This window comes from Podarcis filfolensis, assembly GCF_964270895.1.
Source record: "Podarcis filfolensis genome assembly, chromosome: 12".
Lineage (NCBI taxonomy): Eukaryota > Metazoa > Chordata > Lepidosauria > Squamata > Lacertidae > Podarcis > Podarcis filfolensis.
The window spans coordinates 39,215,286-39,234,855 of NC_139614.1; the positions used below are offsets into that span (position 1 = coordinate 39,215,286).

A 19,570-nucleotide genomic window follows, 5' to 3' on the forward strand; every position below is an offset into this window, starting at 1 on the left:
GGTGGTGATTTTTCAAATCTGCTTCAGCTCACTAAATATGCTTCTTTTTTCGAGAAAACTAAAATCAGCAGCCTTTGCAGAAGAAAAAGAAACCCAGACTCGAGGGAGATGAACCGTAATAGGTTACAGCCATTCATTCAGTCCTCTGTTTAATTCTTCTGCAGCATCAATAAAGTTTACAATGAGTAGAAGGGATGTTTCCTTTTTACAAACCTATTCGTAGGGGCAACTTTCTTAGCAAGTGAAGTGCAAAGCATGAAATAGTACTGTTCTTGTGTGCACTAATCTCTCTCTCTCCATCTATCTGTGCCTCCCATTTCTTGGTGCAGTTTACCTCCGGTATACCAGAAAAGGAACCAGCACAGGAAAATCAGGCATCATTAATGCAAATGTCTGTCAAACCCTTGCTCTGCCTGTGCTGCAGCTTACCTACCTATTGCTGCAAGCCCAAAAAGTAGTGGTGCTCCACTGATGGGACAGGTGACATATAAAAGGTTACCGCTTCCATTCTAAACACATGTACACAGTTGCAAGCCCCATGGAGCAAAGCAGGTCTCAGTTCTGAGTAAACATGCACAGGACTGCACTGTTAAAGGGCTATGATATTGTCCCCAACCACACAAGGTAAGTTTTAGCAATCATCTTATAAAGGGTCTAGTAGCAGGATGTGGGTGGGACATCTCTGGACAGTCAGACATAATTTTGCCTATTGCTGTTTGAAAAGGTCGGATGCAGGTAATCCCATACTCATGTGTTTTTAAAAAAACAACACAAAATTTGAGAAATCGCATTTTAAAAAATTGTATGTTGTTTTAACTCTGATTTGCATTGCTGTTGTTTTCCCTCAACACGTCCTGTTTCTTAAAACAAAAACAAAAAACCAAACCTAATACTGTACTCAAAATACTGGAGAAAAGTATTTCACAATTCTGGGAGCTCCAAAATACTTTTTTTTCCCCCAAGAGCTTCCTGGATGACTTGTGTGAGCTTGTCATTGAACTGATTTTCCAGGAATCTGCTGCACTGAAGCTAAAGCCTCGTTCCACTGGGAAGCTAAGGAGATTTCTGAAATGAACGGGAACCTTAGCCTGACCTTATCCTAAGACTTTGACCCCAAGCCCTTAAACTTCAACCTTGCCGTAAGCACAGCCTCCACCTGGAAAAGACTAGAGCAGGGATAGTTCCATGTAGAGCCTTTGGGATAGGAGCAGCTGTGCACTCCCTCCTCCAGACAAATACGCTCTCCCATGTTCATCTCATTCCCTTCACCTGCTGCTTCCACCTTGACCTGTGACCTGACAAAGCGCTCCTGCCTGGCACAAGCTCAGTCCCATACCCCTGTCCCCTTCTGTTAGAGCAGGGATGGGGAACCTGTGGCCCTCCGGAGGTTATTGGACTATGACACCCATCATCCTTGGCCACTGGCTGATGGGTGCTGGAGTCTAGCCACCCCCAGAGGGCAGATGTAGGAGTATTGGTTTTGTACCAGCAATGTTTTCTGGCAGCTCCAGGTCCTCCCTGGTCATCAGCCTTTTCCTTTCGAAGAGTGCCGAGTCCAGGCTCTGACACCGAGGCTGTTCCTCCGGAGGCGGGTGCAAGGCCTCGTGCTTAAGCAGCTCTGTGGCAGAGGGTCTTTGGTTTGGGTTCCTTTCCAGAGAAGCTTCCAGCAACCTTCTCATGCCCGCACTGCAGTCCTCGGCAATGTCTTCCAGAGGCGGCGCTTGCTTGTGGATCTATCGGGAGGGAAGAAAAACCAGCGGCTTTTAGCATGATGCTCACCGAGAGGGAGAGAGAAAAACAGCTTTGGAGAGGCTCCTTTCTATCATAAGGTTACCGCCCTAGGAATTTCCTTGCCCTGAATCATACTTTGGAAAACTGCCACTCTGCCGCCGCCATGGAGAACCACGGCAAAGCTGGAAACAGAGCCAGTTTCACAGCGGAACAGCAAACCCTAACAAACCGGCTTAGAGTTCATTCAAAGGTCGGAGATCCTCGCTCCGCAATCTGGGCCAACGAACACAGAGCAACTGGGGGATGATCCAAAACAGAGCATCGATTCGGTTTCGGCAAACATCAGTTTGTGTGCTGGCAATGTGACACACTGGTTGGCACTGTGAAGAGGCTTGGTACATCAAGGTCACCATGTAAACACAGGAGTGTAAGAAGCTGCCTTATACTGAATCGGGTCATGGGGACCTGCCAGCTCAGCACTGCCTACAGTGACTGCCAGCAGCTCTCCAGGTTTCCAAGCAAGAACTTTCTCCCCCCCACCCCTTGATATGTTAGGGACTGAACCTGGGAACTTCTGCATCCAAGGCAGATGATCTACCACTCAGCTACTGGCTTGAAGAAAATCTGCTTAAAAAAGCACACCTGCACACAATGGCTCCAGTTTGCAAGGCCTAAAACCATGGGACAGTCACGGGGGCCTGAGATCATCGCCCTAAAGTTCCTCTGCCAAGTTCACATTCTGCCTGTGAACTTCACAGCTTGCAGTTTCCACCTCCCTCCCACTCAGATCAGAGAGAAACAAACGGAATCATTCCCCTTGTTGTTCATACTTCCACAATCCCATGGAAGTTTACCAAGTTCAAACAGCAAGAAGGTCAAAACGAAAAGGAAAAAATAGACTTGGGAGTGAATGATGCAACTGTGGAAATGCACATCTGGGGCTTTGTTTTCGTTGAGGTACTAAACCTCTGCTGTGGCTGTACCACTTCAGATGACAGAGCTCATAACCCAAATGCTCCGCTAACTTTCGATTTTTCTGTGTACAGGATCCCCTGCCGACAGACAAGTGTTTAACCATGTGAGCCCCCACCTGCAATCTGAGGTGCTGTCCAGATCCTGCAGGTTTGTCACACTTTGGGGACGGGGGCAATACAGAAGACACACAAGCATTCCTAGAAATATATTAATAAGTAGCTGATGGAGCAAGCTCCAGTTTGGGTCCTGAGTGAGAGTCTAACTCTTTCCTTTCATGCCACTTTGCCAAATGAAACCACCCCTCAGCCTGCTCCTGGGTATGTGGAGACAACAGGTATTTGTATCCTTCCACCCACATTGCTTGGTGAGGCTAATAGCAGGGGGATGGGCAGTTACCGTATTTTTCGCTCTATAGGACACACTTTTCCCCCTCCAAAAATTAAGGGGAAATGTGTGTGCATTCTATGGAGAGAATGCAGGCTCCTTGGCTTCAGCGATAGCAACGCGAAGCCTCCAAAGCGCAGAGGGAGCACTCCCTCCGCGCTCCAGAGGCTTCACGTTGCTTTCGCTGAAGCCTGGAGAGCGAGAGGGGTTAGTGTGCACCGACCCCTCTCGCTCTTCAGGCTTCAGGGATAGCTGCCTAAAGCCTTCAGAGTGCAGCGCGAGTTCCCGCTGCGCTCCGCAGGCTTCAGGTTCCTTTTGCTAAAGCCGGGAGAGGAAGACTCTCTTGGCTTTAGCAGAGAGGGAGAGCTGCGCAGCGCCCCTTCAGCCAAGCAGGAGGAGAAATGGAAGGGGCTCCGTTTCTCCTGCCGCTTTGCTGAAGGGGCACTGAGCAGAGAGGGGGAGATTTTTTTTTCTTGTTCTCCCCGTCTAAAACAAGGTGTGTCCTATGGTCGGGTGTGTTCTATAGAGCGAAAAATACGGTATATAGCTTGGGGAAATGGTGTGAACACACAAACACACACAACAGCTGCTGCTCTAATCCGAGTCTCTTGTAGCTTCTTTTAAGTTAAACTTGGAAATCTGGTTTCAGATCTCAAACATCACATGCCTGCTTTGTGTCCCAGTGAGAATTCATTCCGATATTCATTCACTCGGTATTTTCCGAGTGGGGTAGGAAAATACCTATCTGTGGTGCTCATTGTGTTGCCACTCTGGGCCTGGCAACTGCTCAGGGTGACTCAGCTTGTAGTTTTGCCCTCGAGAGCACTGCAAAACGAGCATTTCTGGATCAGGCTCAGTGGTGGGGCACATGGAGCGTATGCAGAAAGTCCTAAAATCAACCCTTCGCATCTCCAGTCAAAAGAGCCAGGTAGCGGGCGATGGGGGAGACCTTCCCCTGCCCGACACCCTGGAAAGCCGCTGCCAGGCTGAGCGGACAGTTCTGAGCTAGATGGACCAATAACTTGGACATGGTTTAAGGCAGCTCCCTATGCTAATTAAGGGAGTACCCTGTTTCCTGCAGTGGCCAACCAGGTGCCTATAGGAAGTCAACAAGCCTAAACATAAGGCAGGTGCTATCAGAAAGGGGGATGTCCCCACGCAGCCAAAGCCCATGCTTACTATGTAGAGGTAGGAGGGGTACGCCGCACGGGGATAGCGATTCACCCAGGGCGGGATGCCAGTCTGCATGTGGATGATTGTTGCTCCCAGGCTATAGATGTCGGCTTTTGTAGTGTGGCCTCGGCAAAGGATCACTTCTGGGCTCATGTAAATCTGCAAACGGAAGCCAGAGGGAAAATTAGCTCCAGTCTTGAATCTTGACAGTCTTAACAGCTAGAAAGATTGGGCAACAAGGAAGTGGTTTTATTTCCCCCACCCCTTCTAGCATAGGTGTGGGGGGATTATTTTGGTCCTCCAGATGATGCTGAACTACAGTTCCCATCATCCCTGGCCACACTTGCAAGGGCTGATGGGTTTGAAGTGGGTTTCCCATTTCGCCTTGGAGGCAAAACCATTTGTCAAACTATGGCCTGCTAACAAAAAAAGACAGCAGGCGCCCAGGAAAGAGCAAAGTGAGGAGGGCTCATTCATGTAGCGCCAAACCACAGTTTGGCATTACATCTGAACTGAGCCAACAATTATAGAGAAGAAATGCCGTAAGCAGGGCAACTGAAACTTCAGCACACACACATTTGTAGGCCAGCATTGCAACCTGTAGATTAGGATTGAAACCTTCCCGTGGAATGATGGGATGTAACTTTAAAAAGTCCAGTTTCCCTGCCCCCACCCCAAACTATCAGTTACCACTAAATCCTTCCAGGCTTTTTTTTTAACCATTACTTTTGCCTATTTTTAAACTTAGACGGTACAAATCAAGTATTTGTTCGTTTTCATGAGCACATCAAAAAGGAGATACGGTTGAGTGTTCTCCTGCACGAGCTCCCAACAGATCTTCCAATGGGACTATGACCCCGCTGCCGCCGCCCTTGTGGCAGCTCTTTCCCATTCAGCTTTCATTACAATGACATGAGAGAAATAGCAGCAAGGCTCCCTTCTTGCATATGGTTCTTACCTCTGTTCCTCGGAGGTCTTTGGGATAGAACACATCTTCTGTCATTTGAACGCTCAGACCGAAGTCCACCAGGACTGCTTTGGTTGACATGAAAACAATGTTGCTGGCTAGAAACAAAAGGAGAACAAACGAGGGATTGTTAGGGACCTGGAGAGGAAGTCTCAACATCTGCTTGAGGTGCAGGGAGCAAAACGGAGGACAATATGCACTGTATTTTTCTCCCCAGCAGAACTAAACAACTTGAAGGTGGTTTTCCTCGTCATCCCCCTGCAATACAGCAATAGTAAATACCGGCCTACCTTACAGGGTTGGGTGTAAGGTTTACTAAGGAAATGTACACAAGGGGCTTTGAATACTAAAATTAAAAGCAAAATATCATTATCCCCTAGGTATCTTTAATAGCTAAGAATGCTACACTTTTATTTACTATTCTTATTACTACTACTACCTATATTATTATTAATAATAATTTTGCAAGAGCCTATGTGTAAATGTACAGGAGGCTGTGGGAAGGGGGAAATCCTTTTGGTTTAGTTCAGGCTTCCTTAACCTCAGCCCTCCAGATGTTTTTGGCCTACAACTCCCATGATCCCAGCAGGACCAGTGGTCAGGGATGATGGGAACTGTAGTCTCAAAGCATCTGGCAGGCTAAGGTTGAGGAAGTCTGGAAGCTGAAGCCTTTGACAGCAATAAACTGAGCAAGATTGGAGACAGGAGTCCCCAAAGACACCAGACTTCATGGCATTTCAGCCGGACACACCTCTCTTAATGAGGCTTTTTGTACAAATCCTGGCCTAAAGCTATAGATGTAGAGAAGAATAAGAAAGGCTTTCCCCCTCCTTGGGCATCCTGGCCTTCGTAACACAGCAATCACAAACTCAAGGGAGCTTCTGCTGCATAACCTGTTTGGCTACGACAAGCAAAATAAATAAATAAGGGTAAACAATTATCCCAAAAACTTCTGGGGAATTTTTGGCTCCACTACCCTGGGGCTTGATCAATTGGTTTTATTTCTCTGCTGCTGGAGTCCGATGCTGTGTTCAATGGTTTTATAGTTTTAAAGTGAATTTTAATGTTGTGCATTGTTATTGTAAATTGTTGTTGTCGCTAGCAGGCTGCATGCAAATGCTATCAAGGAATCTGGAACATGTTTTTCCTGTTAAGAAATAAGTAATAAGGATGCACATCTAAAGAGGGAAAGTAGTGGCTTTCCACATATTAAGGCAGCAATCCTGTACATGGATTTCATGGGACATGCCCAGGACTGTGCAGTAAGGACCACTTCCAATCTTGGCTTGACTGCCAAAGGTGCTCCAAGAACCACAGTAGGTGACCTCTGAGGCATATTCTAGATACTCTGTTTACACAGGGAAAAGTGCTCCTAAAATGCCATTACTGACCATCTGCCTCATTCTGTAGATCCTTCTTACTGAGGTTCATTGGAGAACTATTTATTATCCTGCTTATTAACAGATGTAAAACCTGCCTTCCTCAGAAGGATCACAGGGCTTCATTTATGGTGGTTATTTTAGAAGGCTTGTGAACAGACTGTAGGAAGTCATCCTTATGCCTGTTTGGCTTTGGCATGCTTTTTACAGCTGCGGCTTTTATTTCTTTATATTTCTAACATTCTGCCAAAGGACTCTCCCAGATCCGAATGAACAGAAATCATAGGCATAAACATTTACTTAAGATAAACATACAAATCTCACTGACAACCTCCAGATAGGTCTTCCAAAGAACTTCCAGGATTATCTTGAGCCCAATTTATAAATCATGGGTGTTGCACATAAGGACAAGCTATAATCCTGTGCTCCTTCAGGTGTTGCTGGACTACAACTCCCATCATCCCTGACCATTGGCCAAACTCGCAGAGGCTGATGGGAGCCGGAATCCAACCACATTCCGAGGGCCACAGCTTCTAAACTGAAGGTTTCAAACACTACACGGTGCAACTGGTGTAAGGGGAGGGCACAGCTGTGAATTGTAACCTACGTTTTATATCTTGATGTATAACTCCTTTCGAGTGAAGAAACTCAAGTCCCTTGAGGATATGCTTTGTCACCCAAATGATCTCGAATTCTCTTAGAGGCCCACAGCTTTCCACCTTCTCCAGGACAGAGCCTCCTTCTCCTGCCTCCATGAAGAGGTGGATTGTCTCGTCCCACAAGATGGCTCCGTAAAGTTCGGCAATATTCTCATGGCGGAAGCAGGCCTGGATCTCAACGTCCGATGGCTTGAACTGTTCCACTGGGACCTAAGGGGCCAAAATGGAGGCAGATTAAGTAAAGCAGGAAGAGCAAAGATCCACAGTTCATGAACTGACACACATAATGCTCTGGAGATCATTGTCTCAATGCTCTGAGCTTGCTATTACAAAGGGAAGGAAGGTGGTAGGGAATACAAAAGGCTCAGGAAACAGTGAACTAATTGAGGAAGGGCAAGGGAGTTGAATGGAGGGTTGCTTTGCTGCTGTGTGGACGAGGTGTGTTGAGCATGCCTAATGTCCAGCACCCACATCCTGGAGCCAGAATGGGGCTTGCTTTGGAAATAAATAACAACAACAACAACAATTTATACCCCAGCCACTCTGGGCAGCTCCCAACAGAATTCAAAGCATAATAAAACATCAAACATTAAAAGCTTCCCTAAACAGAGCTGCCTTCAGATGTCTTCTAAAAGTCAGATAGTTGTTTATTTCCTTGACATCTGATGAGAGGATGTTCCATAGGGCAGGCACCACTACCGAGAAGGCCCTCTGCCTGATTCCCTGTAACCTCGCTTCTCTCAGAGAGGGAACCGCCAGAAGGCCCTCGGCTTTGGACCTCAGTGTCCGGGCTGAAACGCTTGGGCAGCTGCTTTGAGTACCTTTGTTACCCAAAAGAACACTGCAGCCTTCCTCAGCTGGAGAGGGATTGGAAATTTTTACCACACAGCATCCCCAAATCTCAACGCAACTGCAGGGACGATGACCACTACCACCACCCTGTCCCAGCTGTGAGTTGGAAGAGGCAGATGGGACTTCGCTCATCAGCCTCCCCACTGGTTGATGGAATGCTTGGCTTGAGGGTGAGGGTGGCAAGCAGAACTGGAGACTGATGGTTTGAGCAGCTGCTTTGTGATGACATATGAGCAAGCCCAGCAAGCCCTGAGGAAAGCACTCAAAATAGAAATCCACTGGGATAGGGCTACTGTAAAAACATGGAATTTATACAAGGCCTTTGAATGTGGGCACAGACCAGACCCAGATTGGGTTCCCATAATCATCATGCATCTAAATACCATATTTTTTGCTCTATAAGACTCACTTTTTTCCTCCTAAAAAGTAAGGGGAAATGTGTGTGCGTCTTATGGAGCGAATGCAGGCTGCGCAGCTATCCCAGAAGCCAGAACAGCAAGAGGGATTGCTGCTTTCGCTGCGCAGTGATCCCTCTTGCTGTTCTGGCTTCTGAGATTCAGAATATTTTTTTTCTTTTTTTCCTCTTCCAAAAACTAGGTGCGTCTTGTGGTCTGGTGTGTCTTATAGAGCGAAAAATACAGTAATTATCTTCACCATTTGTCACCAATTAATGCCTCCCCTTAATGCACAAATCCCAAAGTGTCAGACAACAGGGCAAAGACCTTGCTTGCACTGAGCTCCATTCACATCTTAGAGTGCACCATAAGCACCCTGGAGATATTGGGTGCTATCTCCTCAGAGAAGACCCACTGAAATTAATAGGCCCCAAGTTAGCCACACTCATTCAGTTCAGTGGGTCTAGAATCAGCACAGGCTACAACCAATGACATCTAGACAGATATTTCCTGCATCATAAAAGCAATAATACCCCCCTCCCCCGACTTATCACTACATTAAATGAAAGGCAGAAAGTCCATCTAATAGAAGTACAGACCCAGCACATAACAGACCCTCGGAAAGGGAACCCTAGGAACGTACCAGTTTGCAAGCCATGCGCTTTTTGGTTTCTGTATCTTGTGCCAAGTAGACTTTCCCGAAAGCTCCCCGTGGAATGAAGTCAGTCCCGATATTTCTATAGGTTAGCTTCCATGGAAATAGGAGCACATCGGAGTCAATTTGATAGCGCCCATTTTTCGGACTGATCTATAGAAAAAATGATAAGATTAGGGGAAATTAAAGGAGGCTATTTTTTTATTATGAGAAACTCACCAGAGAAAGATATATCTGGTTTTTGGAGATATGTATTGCCCTCCCAGAATCAGACTGACTGATCCCACCTTGTCCAATGCTATCTGTTCTTGCCATGGTTCTCCAGTCTCACTGTCCCTGAACACACAACACTTCATGAGACCTTTTAAATGGAAGTTGCCTGGGGTTGAGCTTGGGACCTTCTGTGTGCCAAGCATAGAATTATAGAAGAGTTGGAAGGGACCCCAAGGGTCATCTAGTCCAACCCCCCGAGTGAGAAGCCTTCACATTCTGGGAACCTAACTTTGCCTGATTTCTTCTTCACAGCACAAAGAAGACTTGTGGCACAAAGGAAGGAGCAGCCTTTATGTAGACCAATCAAATGGGAATGGCACGTGAAGTATTCAGTTCACTCTGGAAATATTTATAATTCCAGTGAGCGATTAGCCTCCCATAAAGACTCAGTTGCACCTTACTCTCTGGCAACAGCAACCTGGCTGAGGGATTTGCGTAATGAGTCCATCTGCTGGTTTGTTTGTTCATTCCTGGAACCTGCCTGCCTCTTGCTCCACAAAGCTGTGGGTTTGGTTAGAGAAGGTAAGCAAACAGTTTTTGACACTTCCTACCCTCAAAGGCGGTACAGGGGAGGGGGAAAGAAGCACTTTTCCGAAATATTCAGAGAAGATAAGCAGAGAGATATAAAGCCTCATTGCGTCATGCAGGTTTGAATGGTACTTTGAAACCACAAGCACAGCTGGCCGGCAAAAGCGCTATGTTTGCAAGGTTCTCAAACAGCGCAAGGCGAGAATTTGAGCTTCTCACAATTAAAAGTAGGGCTGTGATGTTTAGTCAGCTGTTTGTTTAGATCAGAGGTGGGGAAGCTTTTTGAGCCTGGGGCCACATTCCTTTCTTGGGGGGCCTTGCGGGGGGGGGGGGGGCAAGAGGCCAAAGTGAGCAAAGAAACAGATATACTTGGAGGAGCGTCTCCACCCCCATCGTTCTGCCCACACACTGAGGTCCAGCTCCGAGGGCCTTCTGGCAGTTCCCTCACTGCGAGAAGTAAGGTTACAGGGAACCAGGCAGAGGGCCTTCTCGTGGCGCCCGCCCTGTGGAACGCCCTCCCATCAGATGTCAAAGAAATAGACAACCATATGACATTTAGAAGACACCTGAAGGCAGCCCTGTTTAGGAAAGTTTTTAATGTTTGATGATTTATTCTGTTTTTAATGTTCTGTTGAAAGCTGCCCAAAGTGGTTGGGGAAACCCAGCCAGATGGGCGGGGTAGAAATAATAAATTATTATTTTTTATTATTATTTGAATTTTACCCATTTGCAATGGGCTAGCTTCTGCACACATGCAAACATCACCATCCTCTATCCAGGCAACCAAGACATATTAATTAATCAATTGATGACATCATAGTCAAACCGCAATATGCATTTTAAAGCTAAGCTGCTTGCAGGATCTAACACAGGGGCCTTAGCACATTAGCTCTTCTGCAGCAGCTGCCGTCTGCACAACTTTTATGTCTCCCAGCTCCTCTGCACTATGGAACTTCAAGAGTCATGAAACTGTCATTGCGTCAGGATACCCTCCCATCCCCTTGGGTGGGCAGGCTTGGTTCACGAGACACAGAGCTGTTGACATAAAGTCACACCGTTCATATTGCAAAGAAGGCAATAAAAAAATACTCCAAAACAGCTGGGGAAAACCCATCCAGTTCTATCTGACTGCCCAAGCTCACAGCAATGTTCTTTCAGTTGTTTAATAAGGCTTCCTCTCTATTACAGAATTAAGATCTGGGTATGAAACTGGAAAATATTGTCAATTTCTATTGCAGCTTGAAGCATGAAACAGATCGGGGATACTTGTCCCCCGATCCAGTTCATCTCATGGAGGGGAGTGCGATTGCCCCTGTTCTCCCTACCACACACTTGGCGCACGGGCTCTATCCCTAGGAAGGGCTGTAACGTTTGTATGCAGCTTACACGTGAAAAAAAATCAAAACTGCGTGGTTCATTTCCTCAGTAAAATCCAATAACTGACAAGATTTGGGGAAGAGCTGTAGCTTCTGGACATGCTTTGCAGACAAAAGCCCTGAGTCCTGTTTGAAACCCGCTGCTAGATGGACTAGTGATCTAACTCTGTATCAAGGAGCTTCCTATGATTTTAGTCTATGCATGTTGCATTTTGTGCATCTAGGTCATGCAATCCATAAGCCGGTGTCTATCTTGGAGGCCCTAACTTTAAGCCCATTTTTTTTACCAGCACATCCCACAGCCTTCAACAGCAACTGGAGGACAAGAGGAGCCTGCTGGATGAGGCCCAACTAGTCCAGCATCCTGTTCCCACAGTGGCCAACCAGACACACTCATTTTCTTCTTTGGGGCTTCCCATAAGCAACAGGATCCTCCCCATTTGTGATTCCCAGAAACTGCTATCCAGAGGCTTACTGCCTCTGAATCAAGCGCAGGCCAATGGCAGGCGGGCATTTCAAAGAAAAGAACGTACCATGTTTAATATGATTCCAGACTCTTGTCTCCTGGGACGGCAAAACTGCTTGGCAGTGTTGGACACTTGGTTTGCAAAAGCCAGCAAGTCTTCCACGGTCCCATACTTGACGGACGACAACGCCGAAACTTCCCTTCCGCTGAACAGCAAGGATTCAGCGCGCTCCTCATTCTTGTTTGTCTCCGGACACAGGGCAAGGAGGCTGTCTTCGTAAACGGCAAGGTCTCCATTTGGGTAAAGGTTCTCCATGATGTCGATCACTTCAGACATATTTAAGTCTGTTAGCAATAAGTCAATCTCCTGCTTATGGTCACTGTCGGTGCTCATATACTCCATCACGGTTTTCCCTCTTCCCCTTATCCTACCTGCAAACCAGAGCAGAATAAGATTTCACAGTTAGTTAAGGACAAAAGCGAAATGATTTCAACTTACGAAGTTATTGGGCATCTGCAGTTAGAACATGCATATCTTAACACTGACGGGGGAGAAGAAGCCTATGGAGTCTGCATACTTTAGGCCACAACCTTGTGAAGTTAAACAGGCATAAGGCAGGGATCCTATATATATTTAGGTCACATCCATGCTACACATGTAACACACATTTAAAGCACATGGTTTCTCCATGGGAACTGTAGTTTATTCCTCACAGAGCTACAGAACCCTATGGCCTTAGCAAATTACGGCTCCCAGGATTCTCTGCAGAAAGCCACATGTTTGATATGTGCTTAGAGTGTATGGAGCGGCTGTGACCTTACTAGGAAGCAAGTTAATTGAACTCAGCAAGGCCTACTTTCAAAGAAACATGTATAGGATCAGGTTGCAAGCCCCATTTAAAGCAACTGGGCAAGCTGGCAGATGGCCATAAGGGATTCTTACAGTGGGCCAAGGTTACACATGTTTTTAAGTCCCACCGGACTTGCATGTTAACTGTGCATTAAGCACCGCTGAAATCAATGGGACTTAACATGGTCTTTTTCAGAGGACGGTCTGAAGTTGTACTGATACTGCTCTAAGGATGGGGAATCTGTGGCCCTCCAGAGGTTGCCTGTCCAACGCCCATCATCCCTGACCATTGGCTATGCTGCTGGGGTTTGGACTCCAACAACATCTGAAGGCCACAGGGCCCTTTTGGATTAATGTGATGGGAAGGCAGTGCTCTCTGACACAACAGATTGGAAGAGAGCGAAGGATCCAAGCCTGCAGCAGCAAGTGCAATATGCTCGGGTCAGTAGAGTTGAGGTACACACTTTGCTGACTAGGCTTACAAGTACAGGGGAGGAGGGATATCACTGTGTGCTTCAAGGCTGGTAGACCTGCAGGCTGCCAGAGGTTGCTGGACTTCAACTCCCATCAGCCTCAGCAAGTTTGGCCAATGGTCAGAGATGGTGGGAGTTCCCTATCTCTGGTGTAATTCTGGACAGCAGGGATGGCCCCTGCTGTGGGGCTTTCCCTTCAGCTGCCCTCCTCCTTCTGAAAGAGAAGTCATACCTTCTGCTGCAGCCGCCTGCTGGAAGAGACTCTGCCCTGCCCTTTTCCCCACCCCTGCACCTTCCAGCAGGCCTCAAAAAGGTGACTTTGGCCCTATATGTACTAGAGAAGAGTGTATGGGCTGCCTGTGACAGTGGCTGCTCAAGTTTAGCAGCGGGGGTGGGGAATCTACCAGGGAAATGCTGCGGGCTGGGGCAGCCCCAGGCCACCTCCTTCACTCATTGGTTGAAACCTGCCTAGATCCCCCCTTTCCCCCCTTTCTGTTTTTTAAAATGCATTTGATGAGAGGAGCACTCATCCAGCAAAGAAATTGATGTGGGCAATGCATAGGAATTACACAGGCTGTGTGGCAGGTGTGGTTCATCACGTCACAGGAACTAGCCAATGAGTGCCCATGCCATCACATTCCAGCTGCTGCAATCCATGCACCACAGCCATATTCGCTATGTCCCTGATATCTGGTGGAAGCATAACGATTTCCCAGTTTAAAATAAAACAGAGAGAGATTCTGCTTTGGGCTGAGAAGATGCAATATCCCATCAGCAGAAGTGCTACCATTTGGAGTAAAGATCTGGAATCTGAGAGGTATCACAATCCTTCCTATGCATTACAAGGAAACCCAGGCTGGAGCTCACTCTGGATTGTGTCCCTAGCTGTGACCAAAGTCACGTTCCCCACCAGGACAATCAAAGAATGTGCTGCAATGGCTGTAACAGGATAATCATTATGCAATTTGTATTTCTAAATTTTTTTGCATTCCAGCAATATGTGGTGCAACATTAAAAAGAAAAGAAAAAAACCCTGCAAGACTCCACATTACAGGAAGCTACCAAAAACATTCTGCAACTATACAGTGATCAGTTAAAATGGCACCCCTCCCATTGTTTTGCTTCCAGCTTGTTGCTGTTTTGTTTTCTACATGATTCTTGACATAGTTTCAGTAAGAGGATTGGGGAGGGGAACTTACAGGAATCCAAAACTGACATGCCAACTAAAAGCACTTTCCAGTCCACAATCAGAAGGAACCTTCCTATTCACAACACACTCCTTAAAAACCTGGAAAAACAAGCATTGCATTATTTTAGACCATCAGGTGACTGGAAATTCCCCAACACATAACATATCACCATAGACATTGGTAAGAAGGAAACTGGGCCTTGAGCAATTTTTTGGCTTCAGAGCATATTTATCCTCTGGTGTTTTATTAAAAAGCACAAGTCAAGCCAGACTACCTTTTAGCACCTTTTGCACAGAGGCAAAGAGGAACATATCCCCTTTGTTTTTGTTTATGCAACACAGAACTTCTAAGGAATAGCACACACCACTGGAGAAGAGCCTCATTCTCATGAGACGATTTGGCCCTGAACTCATAGGAAGAAACAGAGAAGTCCTGAGAAAGGGGTGGGGGGTGTTTCCTGTCTGAAAGATGACACATGCTAAGTTTCGTGGAAGAATAGGCTGTTAAAAAGAATAGGCTACTAGCCACGATGAGGGCTGAGTGATATCTGATTTGCAACTTTGAGATATATCACTAGCCAAACATTGTGATATACTGATATATCACCATAAGGATGGAGCTATGTAGAGGCACTGTCTGGCTTCACAGTTTTTCCGACATTGTGATTTTTGCATAGCGCGTGCACACACACAAACACACACGTGTCATGATTCACAATACACCGCCAAGCCAAAAATTATGAAACCAATATCATGATATGGAGTTTCAACCAGTTTTGGATGATAGATCGTACAGCCCTAACACACATCGTGATTTGCTATATATTGCCAAGTCAAAACTGATGAAACCGATATCACGATATGGACTTCAAACCGGTTTTGGACCATATATCAATATATTGCCCAGCCCTGGGCCCAATGACTATGTTCTACCTCCTCTGTAAGATGCACCGTGGCTCTGAATACCAGCTGCTGGAAATCACAGGTGAGCAGAGTACAGTTGCACCCATGTCCAGCTCACAGGCATTCCCACATAAGCATGTAAGATGAGTCTGCTGGAGCAGGCCAATCACCCATCTAGTCCAGCATCCTGTTCTCACCATGACCAACCAGATGCCTGTGGGAAACCAAGGAGCAGAACATGAACACAAGAGAACTCTCTCCTCCTGTGGTTTCCAGCAAATGGGATTCAGAAGCCTTGCTTCCTCTGACCACCTAGTAGCAATTGTAAGAACAGGATGCTGGACTCAATGGGCCACTGGCCTGATCCAGCAGGCTTGCTGTATTTTCTCATGCTTTTAAGATGATCAGACCATCTCAGACAGGACTGGAGATGGACTGTCCTTTGAAAGCGGTCTAAATTTCACCCTGTCTACCCATCCCTTTCAAAGACAATGCAAAAAGTATGCCTACCTTTCTTCTAGATGAAGACAAGTGCCTCTTGACTCACCTGGCTTGCTGAACACAAGCCGCTAGTGTCTACATATGACAAGAAGGAAGAACCGGACAGTGACACAGAGAGATCAATTAACTTCTCCCAAGGTTGGATGGGTGACACCTGATCTGCTGCAGCCGTCAGGCAGCCCTGCGTGCCTCGTCGGAGTGGCATGCTTAGTTATCATCCTTGGCCAAGATCCTTATCTTCCTTATCTTCATCCTTCTCAGAACTTAGCTGTGGAAGCCTTCTGGCAAATGTTTTCAAACAGGGTACGTGGAAAACACACCCATCGGGATCTATGTTAAAGGACCACGTCAGGAGGCTGCGGACCTTGTAGCAACTTTGCAAAAAGGATCAGGGCCATCTGCAGATTGCAGTCCTCCAGTATGAAATTAAAAGAAAGGAGAAGAGGCAGGGCTGAACATGCTGGTCCACAGCCATAATATGAACTGGGGAAAGGGAGAGCCACTCAGTAGCTGAAAAGTGTGATTTGACCCATCTTATATTATTTTGAAACAGACCATGAGATAGGATACTTTCGTCCTTTTACCAGAAACAGCCAGAAGTGTCCCCATCTTAATGTTGTTGTTCTTTTTAGATTGCCAGGGCCAACATCTCCGAGGTTTCCTGCTGCCTACACTCAAATGGCTGTATTGTGAGGCTTATCGGTGTTCTTTTAAAAGGATATAATTGTTTCCATGATGGTATAGGAAAACAGACTGAGCTCTTGCAAAGGGGATTCTTCCACAGCAATGCTTTCCAATTCAGTACATAGATACCTCCTTTTACCCCCATCCCCAGTAGTTGCTTCCACCCACTATTCCAAGGATGGAAAGCCCTGGGTTTTTCACATGTGTTTCATTTTATTTATTTTTCTCCTTTTACAGTTTAGATCACTGGTCCCGGAAGCGAAGTTTCACACTGGCAGACTAAATCTCTAGCACAGCATGGGAGGGGGAAAGCATCTGGCCAACAGGCCAGATTGTTATCTCCCCCATCCGTCAAGGTTCAACAGGTGAGCAAGCAGCCATCCACCTGCCAATCACCTGACATCACAATGACATCAGCTGTCCTTTTTTGCCCTTCCAAAGCACTGTGCAAGACAGGGCGCTGAAAGGGGCTTCTGAAGACCGGACAGTCAGCTGATGGTTGGGTCTTCATGACTTTCTTTCAAAGTGGTATCTTAGGCAACACTTTGCTGGTCACCAGGTTGGTGCGTCTTGCAAACCCCCTTCCAGCAGAGCCAAGTTTTTACCTGCCCCACACTTGACGCCATATTTGACTTCAAGTGTATTTACCAAGTTGGCCTTTTTAATACAAAACCTTCAGCACCATAGTTTTTATGGCGTATATGCCCTGTCGTCTGAAAAAGAAAAATATGTATTCCTAACAAACAGGAAAAGCTCATAAATCCCTTAATTCCTAAAGAAACTCTCACAAAATGATACATCTGATCATTTCATACGCTTCCTTACAGCCAAGAGCTCTACAATTGCTGCAGAGTTTGTGTAGCAACTGGACTACAACTTCCATCAGCCCCAACCAACATAGCCAACCATCAGCAATGACGGGAGTTGTAGTCCACAATATCTGAAGGGCACCACACTGCATATCCCGATCTACGGTACAAAACAGCAACTCAAGCGCTTGTCTAGCATACACTCCTGACACAGGTTCCCACAATCAGTGTTAGCATAAAGGTTCCCTACACATCTCCAGCCATAGACAAGATTCTAGCACTGCAAACAGCGCTTAGGATGGAGCCACCCAAGAGATTTTTTCCAAAAAAAACCCCAGCTGATTTTGCAGAGCACAGTGGAGTTTCAGGTAGAACAACATCGCAAGAAGAGTTCAACATTTATCAGAATCGCATGCCCACACAACCCTGGGAAACGTGAGTTTTGGGGCTTGCCAAATTTATATCGAATTCTAGAGCATATACTATTATGCATGGATTGCCTAAAACAACAATACAATGAATCATCCAACTGTGGATACGAAAGTTGCATGAATCTGCCCCTTCCTTCTATTCACACATTAAACCAGCTCTGGAAGATCTGGAATACTCTGCATTGTAGATTCAGCAATTTCAGATCAACAACCTTGTGGTGAGACTGGCAGTGAAACCTGGCATGGTGGACCACGCCCCTCTCATCAAAAGGTGACCTAAAACAGCCATCACCTTTGAGTGAATTAGATACTCCACCCTATCTTCAAGAACCCCTAAATATCCCAAACACCCTTTCCCTTTATCTTCATAGGGTGATAATTAATGGACTCTTTGAACACACACATGCATGCCTTGTAAATATTTGGAACTGCGGTTCCTGAGCTCCTTAGCCTCACTGACCAAAACTAATAAAAAATTAAAAAATAGTCCAGTAGCACCTTAGAGAGCAACTAAGTTTGTTCTAGGTATAAGCTTTCGTGTGCATGCACACTTTTTCAGATGCACACGAAAGCCTATACCTAGATCAAACTTAGTTGCTCTCTAAGGTGCTACTGAACTATTTTATTTTATTTTATTTCAACTGCGCCAAACCAACACAGCTACCTACCTGAATGCACAAAACTACAACTCCCAGAATTCCCTGAGGAAAGGGAATGACTAGGTAAAGCAGTTTAAATAAGCAGAGGGTAGGGAACATGTGACCCTCCAGTTGTTGCTGGACTCCAACTCCCATCAGCCCCGACTAGCACAGGAAATGGTCAGGGATGATGGGAACTGTAGTCTAGCAACATCTGGAGAGCCCCTGATTCTCCCACCTTCCAGTGTACATACCCCTTCAAGGCACTTTTGCTTTGTATGTAGGTTGTATCAGGACCGGATTTTAATTTTCTTAGTGGGGAAGGGCCTGTGGCTGTTGTTTCCCATTCCTAGCAGTGAAGATGGTCCCACGCAGACTCTGAAGCAACACCACTAAAGAAATTCACAAGGCAATCTTTCCGAGTATGTGCGTGGCACATTTACCAGGAAAGGAGCTTTGCCAGGACATAGGGAAGAGGCCGGAGAGATTATTCCAGGCAACCTGCAGCACAGCTGACCCTTTGAGCCTCTTGCACAACAAAGTACCGACAAAGTGCTAAGTCCCCTGGAGGGACGCTAGCTTGGGGAAGCCACTTGTTGTCACATTGGGATTGGCCAAGAAGACCTTGCCCAAGTGCCACACAGGGAATGCTCCCCACGTGATGGGTTAGAAACGTTGCAGGTTCCCATTAAGGTAGCATTCCAGATAACTCTGGAGTAGCTGACCAGCAAAGCTATTAAGAGGAGGCGTAAGCAAGCATTCCTTTATCTGGGACAAGGACACCTGCCTGTGTCCCCATTGGGCAGAAACATGACCTAATTCTGAGGCCTGTTTCCTTTCCCCTGCTTACTACATTTCTCTCCACAAATCTGATTCATGCAACGTGCTGCTATCAGGTAAACAAAACAGACTGCAGGTGAGTCAGGTCGGGAGCATCCAGACAGACATGACATTGGGAACTGCGGTTGGCAGCATATTTTCACCCTCTCCACCCCAAAGGGGAAGGCAGTGGCTTTCAGGGGATGCCAGTCGTGTTTCCAAGCTGGGCATGTGAACAAAGGCGGAAGATGTTGGCCCATCTCGCCTAGCACTGCCCATCCACTCTTGACGGTTAAGCAGCTCTCAAAACCCCCAAAGTGGTGCTAGGGAGAGCCAATATAGTGTTGATGGACTACAACACCTATCAGTCCCAATGCTCAGGGATGATGGGAGTTGTAGTATAGCAACATCTGAAGGGCGAAGCTTTGGCTGCCCCTGACAGGGGCCTCTTTCCCAGCTC

At 46.5% G+C, this 19,570-nt stretch overlaps 1 protein-coding gene across 6 annotated transcripts in view; it reads right to left on the bottom strand.

The window, feature by feature from the left end:
• The window catches only part of MAP3K8 (mitogen-activated protein kinase kinase kinase 8), a 28,817-nt gene that overhangs the window by 2,512 nt on the left and 6,735 nt on the right, over positions 1-19,570 (bottom strand). For 2 of the 6 annotated variants that reach the window (XM_083579705.1, XM_083579707.1), the window contains exons 2-8: positions 14,336-14,424; positions 11,881-12,245; positions 9,159-9,323; positions 7,217-7,478; positions 5,222-5,328; positions 4,270-4,422; positions 1,248-1,733 (exon numbers count right to left, since the gene is read on the bottom strand). In XM_083579705.1, the coding sequence (XP_083435831.1) occupies positions 1,443-1,733; positions 4,270-4,422; positions 5,222-5,328; positions 7,217-7,478; positions 9,159-9,323; positions 11,881-12,245; positions 14,336-14,354 (1,362 nt within the window). In that variant the 5' untranslated portion in view covers positions 14,355-14,424 and the 3' untranslated portion in view covers positions 1,248-1,442. Of the gene's footprint in view, positions 1-1,247; positions 1,734-4,269; positions 4,423-5,221; positions 5,329-7,216; positions 7,479-9,158; positions 9,324-11,880; positions 12,246-14,335; positions 14,425-15,738; positions 18,096-19,570 lie in introns of those variants that run through there. The other 4 variants (XM_083579708.1, XM_083579704.1, XM_083579706.1 and 1 more) reach the window with 3 other exon arrangements.